The sequence below is a fragment of the Procambarus clarkii genome, chromosome 18, assembly GCF_040958095.1.
Source record: "Procambarus clarkii isolate CNS0578487 chromosome 18, FALCON_Pclarkii_2.0, whole genome shotgun sequence".
Lineage (NCBI taxonomy): Eukaryota > Metazoa > Arthropoda > Malacostraca > Decapoda > Cambaridae > Procambarus > Procambarus clarkii.
Window position 1 is genome coordinate 25,774,928 of NC_091167.1, and position 15,899 is coordinate 25,790,826.

Below are 15,899 nucleotides of genomic sequence, written 5' to 3' on the forward strand. Positions count from 1 at the left end.
AGGTAGATATAAATGTGGTTATGCTACTACAGTGTCTTTCAGTATTATAGGTTTTGGCTCTAGCTAGCTCATGTGGTAGATGTTTTCTTTCACAGAGGTTGCTACTCTCAGGTTAAGGACTGCTGCATCATCCCATGTTAGACTATGTGTGATGGCTGGTATTTTGGACAGATATACTGTATTGCTTGCTCTTGGTTGAAGCCAAGTGACTGATGAAGTAACTGCCAGGCAAAATATTCTTTTTTAACTGCCCTAATAATTGAATGGCGTGTAAAAATCTGTTTTAGGTTTGAATCAAACCCATGTGCAGTATTTTAGGGTACAATTGAATGAAAAGCACAGCAGTTTCTTGGTATACTGGGGTACTTCATTATGAACTAGTGTATTTTTATATTCCCTAACATAATTTATAGTAAAAATAAAATATTGTGCTGGCAACTCTTATAAAATAGGCAAATAATATCTTGGTGTTGCCTGAAGTCACTGTAGGGTGTGGATTATTAGAGTTCATATCAGCTGTGTAACTCAAGTTCTGGCTATTTTTTATTACTAAACAACATTTTGTTTGTAATACATATATTGCAGTAGATCTTAATGATAGCATATATAGTGTATTAGTTTGTAATGTGTAATGGTCAATAGCCATACTTTATTAATTACACACTATTGTTCTTTGACCTTGTGTCCTTTAATTGTGCCCAACCTGTGGTTGTCAAAATTCAATATTGGCCATTTCTTATCACCAGCAAATTTAATACAGTCAGGTATTACTGGGTTCCCAGCCATATTGCTGTTTCCTTAAATGAGCGTGCAGATGCTGCTGTGAAGGAGACTATCCACACTTGTCCCATTTCCTGCAAAGGTGTTCCTTATTTTGACTTTCACCAAGTTATTCATTCCTGAATCCGTGCCCGTTGGTAGGATCACTTTTCTTCTGTTACTGGTAACAAACTGCGTGCTCTTAAGGGTAGCTTGTCCCCCATGGCCTTTCTACCATTGTAACCGGCATTGGGAAACGGCTTTGGTGAGGTTATGTATTGACCATACACGCTTAACTCACGGGCACTTAATGGAGCGCTGCCCTGCTCCTTATTGTCCTAACTGCATTGTTCCTCTTAGTCGTGCATATCCTTGTTGAAAGTCCTGACTTCCAGATGTGCGAGCGTCTTGCTTCCCGACTGTCCCTCACGGTCACCTGTCACTCGATAGAATCCTTGGTGAATCAGATACCTTTGATGTTCGCCTTGTGCGCTTTTGTTCTCGTGTTGGCATCCTTAGTGATATTTAGTGCCTTTTGAATACCCTGCACATTTGACGGTGCTACATAGCCTCCCCAGCTTGGTTCCTTCTTTTGATAATTACAGTACTTACTTACTATAGGGTCAGATTTCATGGAGATTACCAAATACATAAAAGTAATAATAATAAAGTTCTTGAAATTTCGTAAACAATGTAGGAGGCTTAGGTGTTGTATTACAATGGTCTGTATTCTCAACTCACAGTTGAGGCACCCAGGTTGAGTCTAAGCAGCACAAACAGTTTGGCATATTTACATTCACCTGATTTCCTCTTCATCAAGCAATTAAATAGGTATCTTGGGTTACATTCTGGGTAAGGTTTGTAGTTGGCCTTGGAGTACTTGGACAAGTCTTAAGTACAGAATTCCTGTCCCCCAGACTGATTTTCTCTAGGGGTAAATTTTACAAGAGTGCAAACTGTCACATTTCAGGACTGTTATACAGTACTATATATATATAGAGAATCTGAAACATATTTAGCATTACCAGTGTTTGATCTTGTAGTTCACACGTTGTTATTAATGGAAATGATCCAAAATACTTTGCAGTATGATGTAGTTCAGTGGCAGTGTAGGAAATGGGTAGATATAATCTACAGTATTGATGGCCTGCATGAATGGAATAAGTGTCTTCCTAGAAGAAGGGGGAAATGTAGTTAGCTCAGTTTTTATCATACACGTGTTTTAATTTTGTCATGTATAGTGGAGCTTGAAATGGAATACAAGCATTCCAAGTAAATCTATAATTATTAATTCATCATAAATGTCTCCCCTCTCTTGGTAAATATGTAGGTGAAGTGATTCTATGGTAGCATATAGTCCAGTATTTTTTGCACATTTTATTTAATTTTTAATAAAGAGATTTGTATGATTTTATTCTTACTGTCATTGAAGAATGAAGAAATTGCTGAAGTTAATTTTTTTAACAAGTGATCAGTACAGTACGTTGCTATTTATAATACAAACAAAACCTGACTGTACCTATAGAAGGTGTCTGAATCAAGTAAAATGTAGGCACTTAAATATAGCAGTAGTAGTAATTAGATAAACGTTAGCATCGGTGATGCAGTATTGGGTCAGTGTTGGCTGCGGTGATAAATGTTACCTGTTCATTTGCTTGCTGGGCTTGATGACTGCTAATTAGTTTCATGCATCAGTGATAAGTTTAAGGTAGATGGTGACATAATTACAGTATTATATAATTAAGTATATAAGGTCTGCTGTCATTAGTTTTCTCCATGAGCAAAGAGGAAAAAAGAATTAACTATTGTCAAAGTGAACATATATTTTTTTTATATATTCTTAGTATATATTTATATATAATTAATTTATATCTAAGATTCCATTCTCATTTAAATTTTATGTAACTAACAATGCTGCTGCTTATGTGATATGTGATTTTCTTGCATGAAACTAATTTAATTTGACCTAGAATATAGTATTTTAAATTGGTTTGGGGTAGTGGTTTCATTTGACAAGGACTCCTAACATTGTATTATTTGTCTGCATGTTAATGAAAAATAAAATTATATTGAGCTCGGCATTTAATTGTTTTTGTTTAGTAACATTGATGATCCAGCAAGATACTGGTAGGTGACACACTGGTTTTCTTAAACACTTGGGTATATCATTATATAATGAATTATTTTATTCTAATATACAGTATTTTTACATTTTTTATGTCTAGGCTTCCCTCGTGGAAAGACTTGGGTTTTTTTTTTTTTTTTTTACCTTGTTGATTAACACTTTGGTGTCGTGATGACATTCATGCCGTCGTTAAAACAATACACGCAGTTTGGGTAATGACGTTAATGCCGTCATCAATTAATTTGTGCTTATTCTTATTAGTAAGTATAAACATTGTGAGTGAAAGAGTTTAACATTGGGTTGTGTGCTCACCGGCAGCGTTCGGCCTACATTGCGGTGTGATGCTAGTGGCCCCACCGGGTCAGGCAAAGTGTTAGTCTGTTGATGTTACTTTTTCCTTGCTCATTTATTACTTGTGATGTAAAAGTGGATTCTTGGGTAACGTGGATTAGATGGACGAAAAAATTAAAAGTAAAAGATATGTTAAAATACTACTAGAAAAAAGTGAACAAGTAGATGGGGAGACAAATGAGAAAATTATTTGGAAAACTGTAAGCTTTATAAAGTGTGTGTTGGTTGGTATTGTAAAAAAGTAATACAGTATTGTAATTGGAAAATGTTCATTGATCAAAAGGATATTTGTTGCAAGTGGAGAAAATACAGTACAGTACACAGAAAATTTGGATGTAAGGGTGAAGAGTGAGAACGGCCTATTGACGTAGCTCCAGTGCACGGGGAGTTTTGTAAAACCCTGGTTTGTGTCTCGGAGAGACTGCGGGATCCAGTAAGTTCAGTAGAACTTCGGTTTCAACTCTTTTACCATGTCGTAGCTCAGTCGATTAAGGCAGCATCTGGGATGCTCCTGGACACAGGTTCGAATCCTCGTCACGGCCCTTGTGGATTTGTTTACAGTACAGTACTTTAAATATTTGATGGGCAGATGTGATGAGAGGCGCTAATGTGAACATGATTAGATTTGATTGAGAAGATAGGAGTACATCACTGAAGTTGTTTAGGTATAGAAAAGTTGCAGGTGTTGATGTAGGTGCAGAATTTATTAAATTTAATGAAGAAAAAGGAGTAATGGACACTGAGTTTACTACTACTATCCCAAGAGGATAAAAAAGGTGTAATTATATCATTACATTAAAGAGACATCATCCTGTAGCAAGAGGGTAAATGCAGTGAAAAGATTTTAGATAAAACCTTTAATAGATTTGAAAGATTGAGGTGAATATTTGTTAGATATAGCATCCATCCATCTTTGTGGTTCACTTATTACCGATCCGGTGTCGGCTACAAACGAGTTCAGTTCACATCTTTTTGGGTCGTTATCACTGGTTCTTAAATCCCCTCCCGATTTCTAAATCTGTAAATTCTGTGCTACTTATCTCACAGTTCAGAACTCCTACAATGATGTCTTGCTCTTTCTGAAATTGTCTGCTTTGTCCCTCTCACACTACATGACAGTCACCTGTTACTATATTCACTAAGAGATTCTCTACCATCTCCCTACGTGTACCTTGGTGGTTCTTCTCATTTAGAAACTGTGCTTGAAGACCACTTTACCTGGGTATTTTTCTCATTTTTATCCCATTGCCTTGACCAGTTCTCTGGAAGCACTAGCTTTTTTAAATAAACATGGACACACATTTTATCATCAATACATGTGATGACATTTTGGAATAGACATGAAACATAAAGTGAAATACAGTTGAACCTCGGTTTTCACATACCCGTTTTCGTATTTTTCGGTACTCGTACTGAATTTCTTAGAAAAATTTGATTTGGTACTCGTTTGCCTCGGTGTTCGGAGTTTGTTTATATGCGTACGGGTCCACGGAGCGTGTGGTGCTTCTGTTTACCAGCGTCTCCTGCCTAGTGATAATCACTTGAATTCTTTGTGAAGAATTTCATTGTTTTTGTGCTTTTTTGGTTTCTGAACATAAAAGTTCTTATTATATATCACATCATAGGTTCCAAGAAAGTCAATGGTAATGTTCAACTGAAGAAAATAGTTGTGAGGATGACGATAGAGGAAAAACAAGAGATCGTTCATAGTGAGACAGTGTGATGTCTCACTACAATGTGGTGTCACAATGTGATGTCTCACTACAGACAAGTGTTAAAATGTTGGGAAAAGCAAGTGTCTATAGACAGTTTCTTAGTAAGGCAAGTAAGCAGTGAGCCACAACCAGGTCCTAGTGGTACTCCTGAAAAACGTAGGAGATAGAGTACTCCAGAGAAGTCATCACTGCCTGATGTTATAATGGAACGGGACTTCCCTTCCAAACACTAACACCTCTCCTCCTCCCCCCTCCCTCACTGTCTTCCATATGCCAACAAGAGTCCTCAATAAAGGTAAGGTACCTAAGAGTATTATTCTGTATAATATGTATTTTTTAGTTAATATATTTGAGGGTGTGGAACGGATTAATTCAATTTACATTATTTCTTGCGGGAAAATTCGTATTTTTGGTTTTCATTCTGTCTCTGGCAACGGATTAACTACGAAAACTGAGGTACCACTGTACAGTATTACAACAGTACAAATTGGCAATCAGAGAGGCATGTTTTGTGTTAATTAAATGTAATGAGGAATTAAAATGTTGAAGATTTGAGTGCAGAAGTAAATAAATACAAGATTGTATAGAAGATACAGGAATGCTTTGGGCATTGGGTAATAGTATACTGATGAGTTTGAGGGGAAAGACCAGCAGAAAATGGGCATTCATCACGTGTGATGAAGTAGAGATTCAGTTTGAATGGTGTACAAGATATGGGAAGGGACAAGGCTGTGTGTAAAAGTAGTTTGTGAGGGAGTGAATATTTGTTTATACTCTATATTTCAATTCATGAGGAGCACTGTACACTATATGAAGTAGTAAGGTGCTGGATTGTGGTTAAACTTGTCTGTGTGTTATATAGTGACTGGCACAGCAGGTGGACAAGTGATATACAGTGTAACTCTCCTGCATAACTGCAACAAAACCTGCTGGCCAACATGTGTATGGGTGAGAGTCTAGCTAAACAAAGATGGGGGGGGGGTTAGGGGCTTAATGTGTAACCTTTCCTACTTTTTTGATGATAAACTTTCACATTAATAAGCATTATTTTTCTCCCTTGTGTCAAGTTATTTAGGATGGAATAGTATTGTCTAGAGATGGTGTAAATGTTACTGTGTATGGGTGTTAAAGGTAGTGACACACACTACCTCATTTGTTATGATAAGTGTTTTGCAGTGGGTTTGAATGTAACATTGAGTAATTTTTAAAAGAACCTCTACCAATAAAATAAACATAGTACTTATTATTTACTTCATATAAAAAATAAATGGCATTTAGGAGTTTTATTTTACATGCAAGCAAAGTTTTTTCATGCTGGTCCTTGGAAGGTTATCCATAACTGCATGAGGATGAATTATTACTTCTGCTCTGACCCACAAATATGCAGGGCTGCAAGACTTCTCAGCTGGTGACTTACTTCTTCAGATAAGGCTTTTTCTTACTTGGTAGCATTGACAAGATCTTATTACTACTAACACCATATTACTTCCAGGTAAGACAGACTAAAAATATAGGTGCTAAAGTTAGACTGAACCATATTTTGAAGGCCTTTAACTTCTGCAACTCTTTCCTACTTCATAAGCTTCTTGACCACTTCTGCTCATTTGTCAATGTTTGACTTACTCTGCTGTTTATATATCGTCTTATGTAAGAGGCTTGGTTTAACATTCAAAGTAATGTATAATCTAGATATTTATTAATAAATGTGTAACCATTATTATTGTTACTATGATTTTGAATATTAATTAAAACAAACTTTTCAGTGGATTATTGAACATGAGCACTCTGTCAAATGCTCTATCTGACTCGAGGAGTTTGGAAAATGCTGCATCACCACTACCTGCTCCTGCATATTGTCAAAAAAGGCACACGCATTGCTCTCGAGGAACAATACCTGTGGCATACTCGAATAACAATTATCGTCAAACAAGACACAGAAACCTAAGTTGGGCCAATAATGCTTCAGAGAGAAGTTTGGAAGAACATGAACCTCTTAATCTCAACCCAAACACAGCACTCATTTGCCCTCGAGTGAGCAGCCTGAGTGGCGCTCGTCCTCGAAGGCGTACTTCTCTGCCTGAAACAAGCTACTTGCACCATTCTACTCCTCTTCCTCGTCGTCGAGAAGCAAGGGGCCGTGCCAACAGTGAGCAAGAGCAAGCCCAGGAACTACAAGAAGCTGCTACTGATCCACCTGAAATACTTAATTATAGCACTGGGTATGTACAATACCGTAATTCAATAGGTTTATATAATAAATGTTAGATTTCTGTGATAGAGAACTGTGGAACTTCTATATTCCTCTGGCCCCTATATTCGTCAGATTCTGTATTCTTCACATTTTGAAGACAAAAACAATACAGTACTTCCATATTCATCATGTTTTGACAAAAAAATAGTACAGTACAGTACTTCCATATTCGTCACTTTTAACAACAAGAACAATACATCCATATTCGTCAGCAGTTTCCCTATTTGTCATCCACCACCCAGTACAGGATTGTCACTCGGTCAGCTAACCCAGCCAGTCAGCTTTGTGCAGTCGTCAAACACGCATCTCTTACTAATTTCTCTTGGAAATTGTTTTTCTTTTTGCAACTCTTTGCGGTAATCTTTGTATAAAAAAAAAGGTAAAATGCCCCAACAAAGGAGGGGCCCCCCCCCCCCCAAAGAAGAAGAAAAAGGACCCCAACAAGGCATTGCGAAGAAAAACAACCAAAAAGATAAGCTTTGAGATCCACAATCGAGTTGAAAGAACAGCTCGTTGCCAAGTTTGAAAGTGGATAAAGGGTTTCCATATTTGTCAGTGTTCATATTCGTCAGTTTCCATATTCATCAAGAATGGGTTAGTGATGAATATAGAGGTTCCAAAATATAGAAGCATACTATCTAAGTAATTTATTGGCTGACATAAGACTGTGTGATAAGTACTGTTCATAGTATGTATTCAGCATGTCACTTCATACCATTTTATATTATTGGAAGGGAGTGGTACTGAGGGAAAACATGGCATACACTTTGACACGCCACCTTCACCCCCCCCCCCCCCCCTCCTCCTCCTCCTCCTTGTTGTCTTCTCTGCCCCCCACCCCCTCCTTGCTGCTTCTGCTCTTTGGCTCCACCTATCATCTTTAATAATCGGGTGTACAGGTTCATGGACATATTGAGCTCTGCATATCTTCATATGAAACTTTCTGCTTTGTGAACTTCATTTGTTGACTGATTCTGCAAAAGTTTTATTTTATGGCTTATTTGGGTACTCAGTTTCCATGCCTTGTTTATCACCCATGCTAAATTGTCTATTCTTGTCTGCCCTATCAAATCACCTGAAATTTTTGTATATGGTAATCATATCTTTCAGTGATACGAGATTTAATTGTTGCAACTCTTTCTCATAACTTATATCAATTCTGGGAATAGTCTGGTGGCATACCTATGAATACTCAAAATTCATCTTGCATTTGATTAGATAAGAATGCAATGCTGAAGTAGCATACTGGTATTCAGGGAATCGATCTGACATGATATACCAGGTATTGAATTATTTCTTACAAGAAATGACTTTTATAAATCTGTTATTTGCTAACCTAGAATATACTGGTATCTATTTAATGTGGGCTTCTGGAGAATAGTTTGGCGTGATGTCAACCCTCAGGTTTTTCTTTCTCCATGATTCTTGATGAATTTTATCTCCCAATTGGTACTTTGCTTGGCCTTTTATTTAACACCTATTGTGCAAAAATTGCCTGTACTGTACTAATAATAACCACAAATCATTCACAACATGTGCAGATGATGAGTCACAATAACATGGCTGAAGACATGTCCAAACCTCACACACCAGAAGACGAGATGATGACATTTTGTTTCGTCCTGGACCATTATCGAGTCGATTGTGATAATGGTCCAGGGTTCTATGTCCTTTCCCAAGGTTAGGTGCCAAGTTTGATGATTTAGCTCCGCCAACATTACTTGTGCTCGTGCAACATGTTTGGTCCCTCCAGCCATCCCACCTTCCAAACCTTAGTTTCAGAACCATTACCATGTTTTTTATCCTGACACCTCCACTATCATGATCTGATTCAGTGTGTGTGGACTGCCCCATGCTGTCCAGTCAAGGCAGGAGTGCTTGGCTACCAATGACCCAATTATTTAAAGACTGAAGACAAGATTAATGTTAAAGATGTCTGTGGCAATCACATGTAATACTAAGCAAGGGTTTAGTAGGATTAAATAGCCTCTGAATATAAATGTACTTCCAGCAGTTAGAGCTGGAGTGACCTTTTCTCCTTTTCCTCCTTAGCCCCTTTACTAATCTGGCAGGGATGTTTGTACACATCCCTGCAGTGTTGGTGCCTAGAATGTTGTCTTTCCTCACTGTATAAAAGTTTGGGCTGTGACACAGTGGATACCTTTGGTGGGGTGCAACTAAGTAATTCTGCTCAACATGTCTGATAATAGTTTGAAGTCTTGATTAAAAAAATATATGTATACATGTGTTGGCAAAGTAATGTGGATACTGTATATTACATTCTATCTTTTGATGTCATACACAGTGAACATTGTCATTTTAGGGAGCACACCCATTGAGATAGTGGTAACCTTCAGACACTTAACATATTAAAATCACACACAAATTCCCTTCCTAGAGTAATGCACAAGATAGAATATGCTAGTTGACTATGGAAGTGTATTCCTTGATGCTAAATGAAACTTTTGAATATTGTTGCAGACATGATAACATAAAGGAAATATATATTTCAATTTTATAAATATTTCAGAAGTGATGTATTCATTGAAGATCCTCAGGATGGAATTGAAACCCCTTCTGAAGATCCTCATGATGTAGTTGACACTGCTCAATTCAGTTTTGGTGTAAGAGCTGAAGCATTGCCAGAGCACATGAGTAGAGAATCTCCTTTGCGCATGACTGGTGGAAACTCGTCAGCATTGATTGGCGAGGTTCAAAGAGGAGGAGACCATGAAGGTATATTGCACTCACAAAGCACTACAACCATTATACTGGAATACGAAGAGGAGGAGTTGAATGGACCACACATGGCCATTAAGAGACAAAACTCGGCCCCATCATCAAATGAAACCCTTGAGAAAATTGATGGTGTAAGAAAATTTTTACAGGTAAGCATTATTTTGCATTATATGTATATAAAATGGGCCCACAGTGTAATGAGCCTCGCCCCAATTGAATCCCCACATGGGTCAAACTGTGTTCAGTGCAAATTCAGTAGATCATACAAATGTTTGTTTTTTGAAGGTTGTTCACCTAAAGTTGTTGGGACGGGGTTGTGTTAACAGCCGACCTAATCTAAATGTATACTGCTGTACATCTTGTAATCTTTTAATTGAGCTCAAATACCAAATTCATTGTATGTAATGAAGTACCTCTTTCTGGTGGAGCCCCGTTGGCTTCCTGTACCTATCTCACCGAGATTGCTCCAATATTTCATTCACATGGGAACCAAGGAGACTAGATCAACCTAAAGAGCATCTACCGAAACTGAGGCTGTGGTACACAGGTAGTGGTGAATCTGTCACCAAACATAACAAATGATGCACCCATCAGCAAAATTAACCAAACATCAATAACCAAAGGACCCCTTTGGAAGCCTGCCAACTCATTCTTTGCCAGAAGAGGAGACAGATGCAAATTAAAAATATGGCCAATTGAGCCAAAGGAGCATAACCACCACCACTGGAGGAGAGCATGAAGCTCATCAACCTGACAACAACCGGAGGCAAGACATAGCAAAAACTCTGGAACTAACCACTGGGCACATGCACTTTGGAGCACAAAAAGCAAAGTTCACACAACAAAACCAGACAGAAAATGTGAAGTGAAGCAAAGCAGCTCTTGGACTTCCTGCAAGATGTGACAAAGGAGCACTACTGTGCTGCTCAAGGCTATGCATAAGCAGAGGAACTGATCTGATAGCTGATGCTGAACTGACCTCTGGGCTGCCTGGTGGTAGCATTTTGGTACTAACAGATTCTAGCTAGTTTTTTGTTTTCTTTTGTTTGTTTTGAATTATTTGGAGAATTGTTTGATAGTTTAGTAGCTTTTGAGTCTTGTGACTCCCAGCAGTTTCCTGTAAAGCTTTGCTGACTTTCTGCATGCTTTCCTGGTGAAATGGCAGAATGTCATTTGCTCCCTGCACCTTATGTGAGGGTACAGGTTTTGGCACTGACCTCCAGTTGGCGTGAGGAATTCATGCAACTGATATAACTGGTAGATTGGAGCAGTCTCAATGAGCCACCGAGGCGTCCCCAGAAAGGGGTATAATATAGTACAGTACTGTATATACATTGTAAATGCGGTGCACATGTTTTGCACCGAGGGGTTAAACTTTCCTTGAGTAATTTTAGATATACAGTACTGTACTTTACTGTACTGTATTTCTAAGTTTTTTTGTTTTTCTTTTTAATATTTTTTTCTGATTTTAGTGCTTCAGGCACCTTAAAGTATTGTGATGACCAAATCAAATTAATATTTAAGGACACAGTTTTACAAAAGTTTCAAGAATGCTCGGGGCCTGACAGCTGAGTGGACAGTGCTTCAGATTTCTAGTTCTGAGGTTCAATCCCTGGTGGAGGCAGAAACAATTGGACAGAGTTTTTCACCCTGATGCACCTGTTCACCTAACAGTAAATAGGTACCTGGGAGTTAAACAGCTGCTACGGGCTGCTTCCTGGGAATGTGTAACTAAAAGGAGGCCTAGTTCGAGGACCAGACCGCAGGGGTGCTAAGCCCCAAAATCATCTCAAGATAACCTCAAGATAAGATGTTATACAGTACTGAGCATTAGTCTCCACTGAGCCAAATACACCCTCTACCAAATATTTACTCATAGGTGTATACAGCACTTTTAAATGTAGTTTGTGTACTGCATTTTGTACATGGGTATCTTGTCAAATCTAGGCCACGAAAACAAAAACCGACTCGACCGAATCTTTCCAGATACAGTATTTTTCACTAAAGCTGAAGTTCCACCAAAAGTCAATGAATTTATTCAATCTTGTTTATCAAAGAAATGGGTTCCATTCAGGCGAGCTTCCCCTGTACAATTTTTCTTTCTTCCTTTCCTCAAAAACGTCGTGTTCTGTAACCATATTAAAGTGAAATGTAGGTCTTGATTTGTACCAAGGGTGTTGAATCCCTCTACACACAAACGTGTGAACTGTTTTCATGTATGTCTTGGGAAACGTCCAGAAAGGGTTAGTAATGATCAGGGGATCCTAGCAACATGCAACATTTATTTCTAGAAATTTATTAAAAATGTCTTTGCCTTCCAGGTTCATGACTCTGAAGAAATGTTTAAAGAACCCCTCAGGAGAATTGAGAGCTTTGTTAAGAAGAGGGATGAAAGTAAGCGGATAAAACTGGACAGGGATGACTCGGACAATCTTGAACAATGATGGTAATATTTTGAAGCAAAAAACATTGTAGGAAATCATAAATGTAGGTGAACCTTGTACATTTTTTTTTTTTTTATATATAACAAAGTGCCTTAACATTTTAAAGCAAAGTGCCTTAATGTTTCATAACAAAGTGCCTTAATGTTTTAATTTGCCAAATTTTTTAAGTTACTAAATTACCCTTTTTTTTTTTTTTTTTTTTAAGTTTATCAAATATTTCAGACCTGTGGTAAAGCAGTGGAAATATCCCCCTAATTTTTGGTGTCAACCACAAAATATTAAGATATAAGCCAATTATATAATTATTATTATGTAACAAGCTCTTTATTAGTTGACTTTATCATAAATTTATATAAAAAGTGATCTAAATATCCTATTGGCTTTTTAATGTCTCATTGCATGCTAGGAAGTGAGAAGTCTTTCTTAGTCCACAGCTTTCACACTTATTGTGTCAGTTAAGTTATATTTGTGTGGTTCGTGAGGTAAATACGTAGGTACTGTGCTTGGACGCTAAGCCAGAATCGGCTTAAGAGTGTCTGCTTCTAACCCTGCTGATATTTTCCCCACAACTACTCTAAAATGTCAGGGTAATCCCAGGTCTAATGAGTTATACTTTTCATGTTTTATTTTGTATTGTAACATTAGGACCTTATAACAAGAAATCTTTGTGTATAACACAGAAATGTTTCTTATTTAATCTACTTTTAGAACACTTTTAATCCTTGACATAAAACCCAGACAGTGCATGTGATTACAATGCTGTGCATGTAATACATTTGTTTTAGTGTTTATGATGATTGCTTGGGAAGTAACTTTAGGTTGTAGTTTATATCTCATTATTGAATATAGATGCCATCTTGAAGATTAATACATGTATATACAGTACTTCTGGATGTAGTAATTGTGAATACCAGAGAATAACAAGCAATCTAAAAAACATTTTACTTGAAAGTGATAATAATTGTAGAGTTCATTTAAATTTGCATTTAACTGTTGAGATATATTGCAGTTGTATAAAGGTTGTTATTACTGAGTTCTTCAATAAGTCTCAGGTTTCTTGTTTAAAACACTGCCATTGTTAACAAATGAGATGAATGAATGCAATAACTATGAACATTGAAACCTCATAAAGTTGCTCGCCTGTATAAATTGGTCATAATTTTAAACCCCTCCAAAAGAAATATTTTCTTATGTTTAACCTCAAATAACAAGCACCCTTGTTATACTGTAAACGAAAAGTTTGGACCAGCTTATGACTAGTAGTGGAGTTTCTATATAATTATAATAATTAATATGTATGCAAGTTAGCATTACCATCATATTTTTAAGCCGTGTGATTCATTGCATAGTGTAAAGTTATTACCTGCTACACAAGGGTAATTATAAAATGCAATAGCCAGTTTTTACTTAAAATTGCAAAAATGTTATTATGTACTATTTAAATCTACATTGAAGATTGCAGTACAGAATGTAGCCATTTATTTGGTTCATTAGCCAGAAAGATAATATGGGCATTAATTCCACACTTTTTTTTTATTATGTGGTATGAGTATACTTGGTAATATATTCATATACATGTAATATACCAAAACCTTCATTCAAGGTTTTCTTGGTAATGCTTCTATGGCCAGATGCAAGTAGACACTAGTTTGGTTTTATATTTATCATGTGTACTTGTGCTCTTTGCAGGTAAAAAAAATTTTATTTATTCATGTTGAGATTTTTGTTAATTAATAATTATTTTATATTTAATACAAGAATTTGTATACTTAGACTTATTAAGCATCGCATTGCTTTATTAAAAATTACACCTACAATTAAAATTGAAGTAAGTTTATTGAGGTATAAATACACACAAAGGGATGAGGTAGCTCAAGCTATTCTCACCCCATTCAGTACGTGTTTATATATAATATATATATATATATATATATATATATATATATATATATATATATATATATATATATATATATATATATATATATATATATATATATATATATATATATATATATATATATATATATATATATATATAAAATATACACACACACACACACACACACACATATTCTGTCTGTCTGTATATGTGAACACATTACAAGCAAGCAACATATTATAGAACATTCTGAGTGATAAATGTATACATTTCTTTACACCTACAGATTATACACAAAACATTACAATCTTCTTTCATGACTTATTGTTGTATAATCAGTCTGCAAGACAAATGAAGGTTTGTGTTGCTTCCGTATGTTTGTTACAGGTGGTGAAGAGAATGAATTTAGGGATATACCAATAACGTGACATACGAAAAACATTGACAAACTAAAAGACTCAAAAACCCCAGGATCTCTAGGGTTTTTAGGTTTTAAAATCCACCTGGAAAAGATCAAGTCAAATGGGGGGGGGGGGTCTTCGACAAGCCACTGGCTTCCTGTCCTCATCGAGACCACTAGTGTTAGCGTCCTTCAGGTAAAAGTTTCATAATTTAAAGTGGAGCTAATTTGGCCAAATGGACATAATTATGATGGCCATTTGTCAGTTTGCATGCAGTCGAATTTCTTTTCACTAACTAATTTTCAGTGCAATTTGCACTAAAGTTTATAGAACAGTGAATATATTTGAACAGAGCATAAATAGTGAAAATCATTGGAACCGGTTTAATTATTATTTGTGTATCTTTGTCCTAATACATGGGAGGATTGTGAGTGTATCCACTTAGTGGTTTTCTGTTAAAGAAATTGAATAATTGAGAGATATATGTGGAGAGTGTGCAGGAGTCTCTTAGTGTATTGTATGAGATATCATAGCATCCTTACAAACTGAAACTTAACTTTGTGGTGAAATTATGTATATACAACATTTACATACTTTGACAAATAAAGAACGTCTTGTATATGAAGGAATGCAAATCGTTATCAGAACAAACCATAGCCGATTGGATTCATACAAGGGTCACGATGTGGGACCAATGTTTTCTGAGAAACACACACAAATGGTGCAATAAATTCTCAAGCATGCCAACAAATCTTGATAAACAAACATGTGTGATATATGGAACTAATGTGCAATATTGTTTGGCTGCCTATTACAGCACTGTAAGGACTTCTTTTCATTGAGATGTATTTGTGATTATTACTTCATATACAGTATTAACCATACAGAAAATGTGGTGTTTTTTTCCCATACAAAGAATAGAGTTTTAATAGTTTACATGCATGTCCATCTTTCTCCTTGCGCACATGTTATTTGCCATCTTCTCATTGTCATAGTAGAAATAATTGGTAATTGCTTCACTCTTTTTTTTTGTCAATAAAATAGGCAATGGTGTGTTCAGGCCAGGCTCTCCATGTGTGGCAGGGTGTTCAGGCCAGGATCTCCATGAGTGACAGGGTGTTCAGACCAGGCTCTCCATGTGTGACAGGGTGTTCAGGCCAGGCTCTCCATGTGTGACAGGGTGTTCAGACCAGGCTCTCCATGTGTGGCAGGGTGTTCAGGCCAGGATCTCC

At 36.6% G+C, this 15,899-nt stretch overlaps 1 protein-coding gene across 4 annotated transcripts in view; it reads left to right on the forward strand.

The window, feature by feature from the left end:
* The window catches only part of LOC123754306 (caspase Dronc), a 40,504-nt gene extending 24,946 nt beyond the window's left edge, over window positions 1-15,558 (forward strand). For all 4 annotated transcript variants that reach the window (XM_045736567.2, XM_045736569.2, XM_069326383.1 and 1 more), the window contains exons 10-12: window positions 6,714-7,169; window positions 9,732-10,089; window positions 12,262-15,558. In XM_045736567.2, coding sequence (XP_045592523.1) covers window positions 6,714-7,169; window positions 9,732-10,089; window positions 12,262-12,384 — 937 coding nt within the window. In that variant the 3' untranslated portion in view covers window positions 12,385-15,558. The remainder of the gene's footprint in view (window positions 1-6,713; window positions 7,170-9,731; window positions 10,090-12,261) is intronic.
* The last annotated feature ends 341 nt before the right edge of the window (window positions 15,559-15,899 follow it).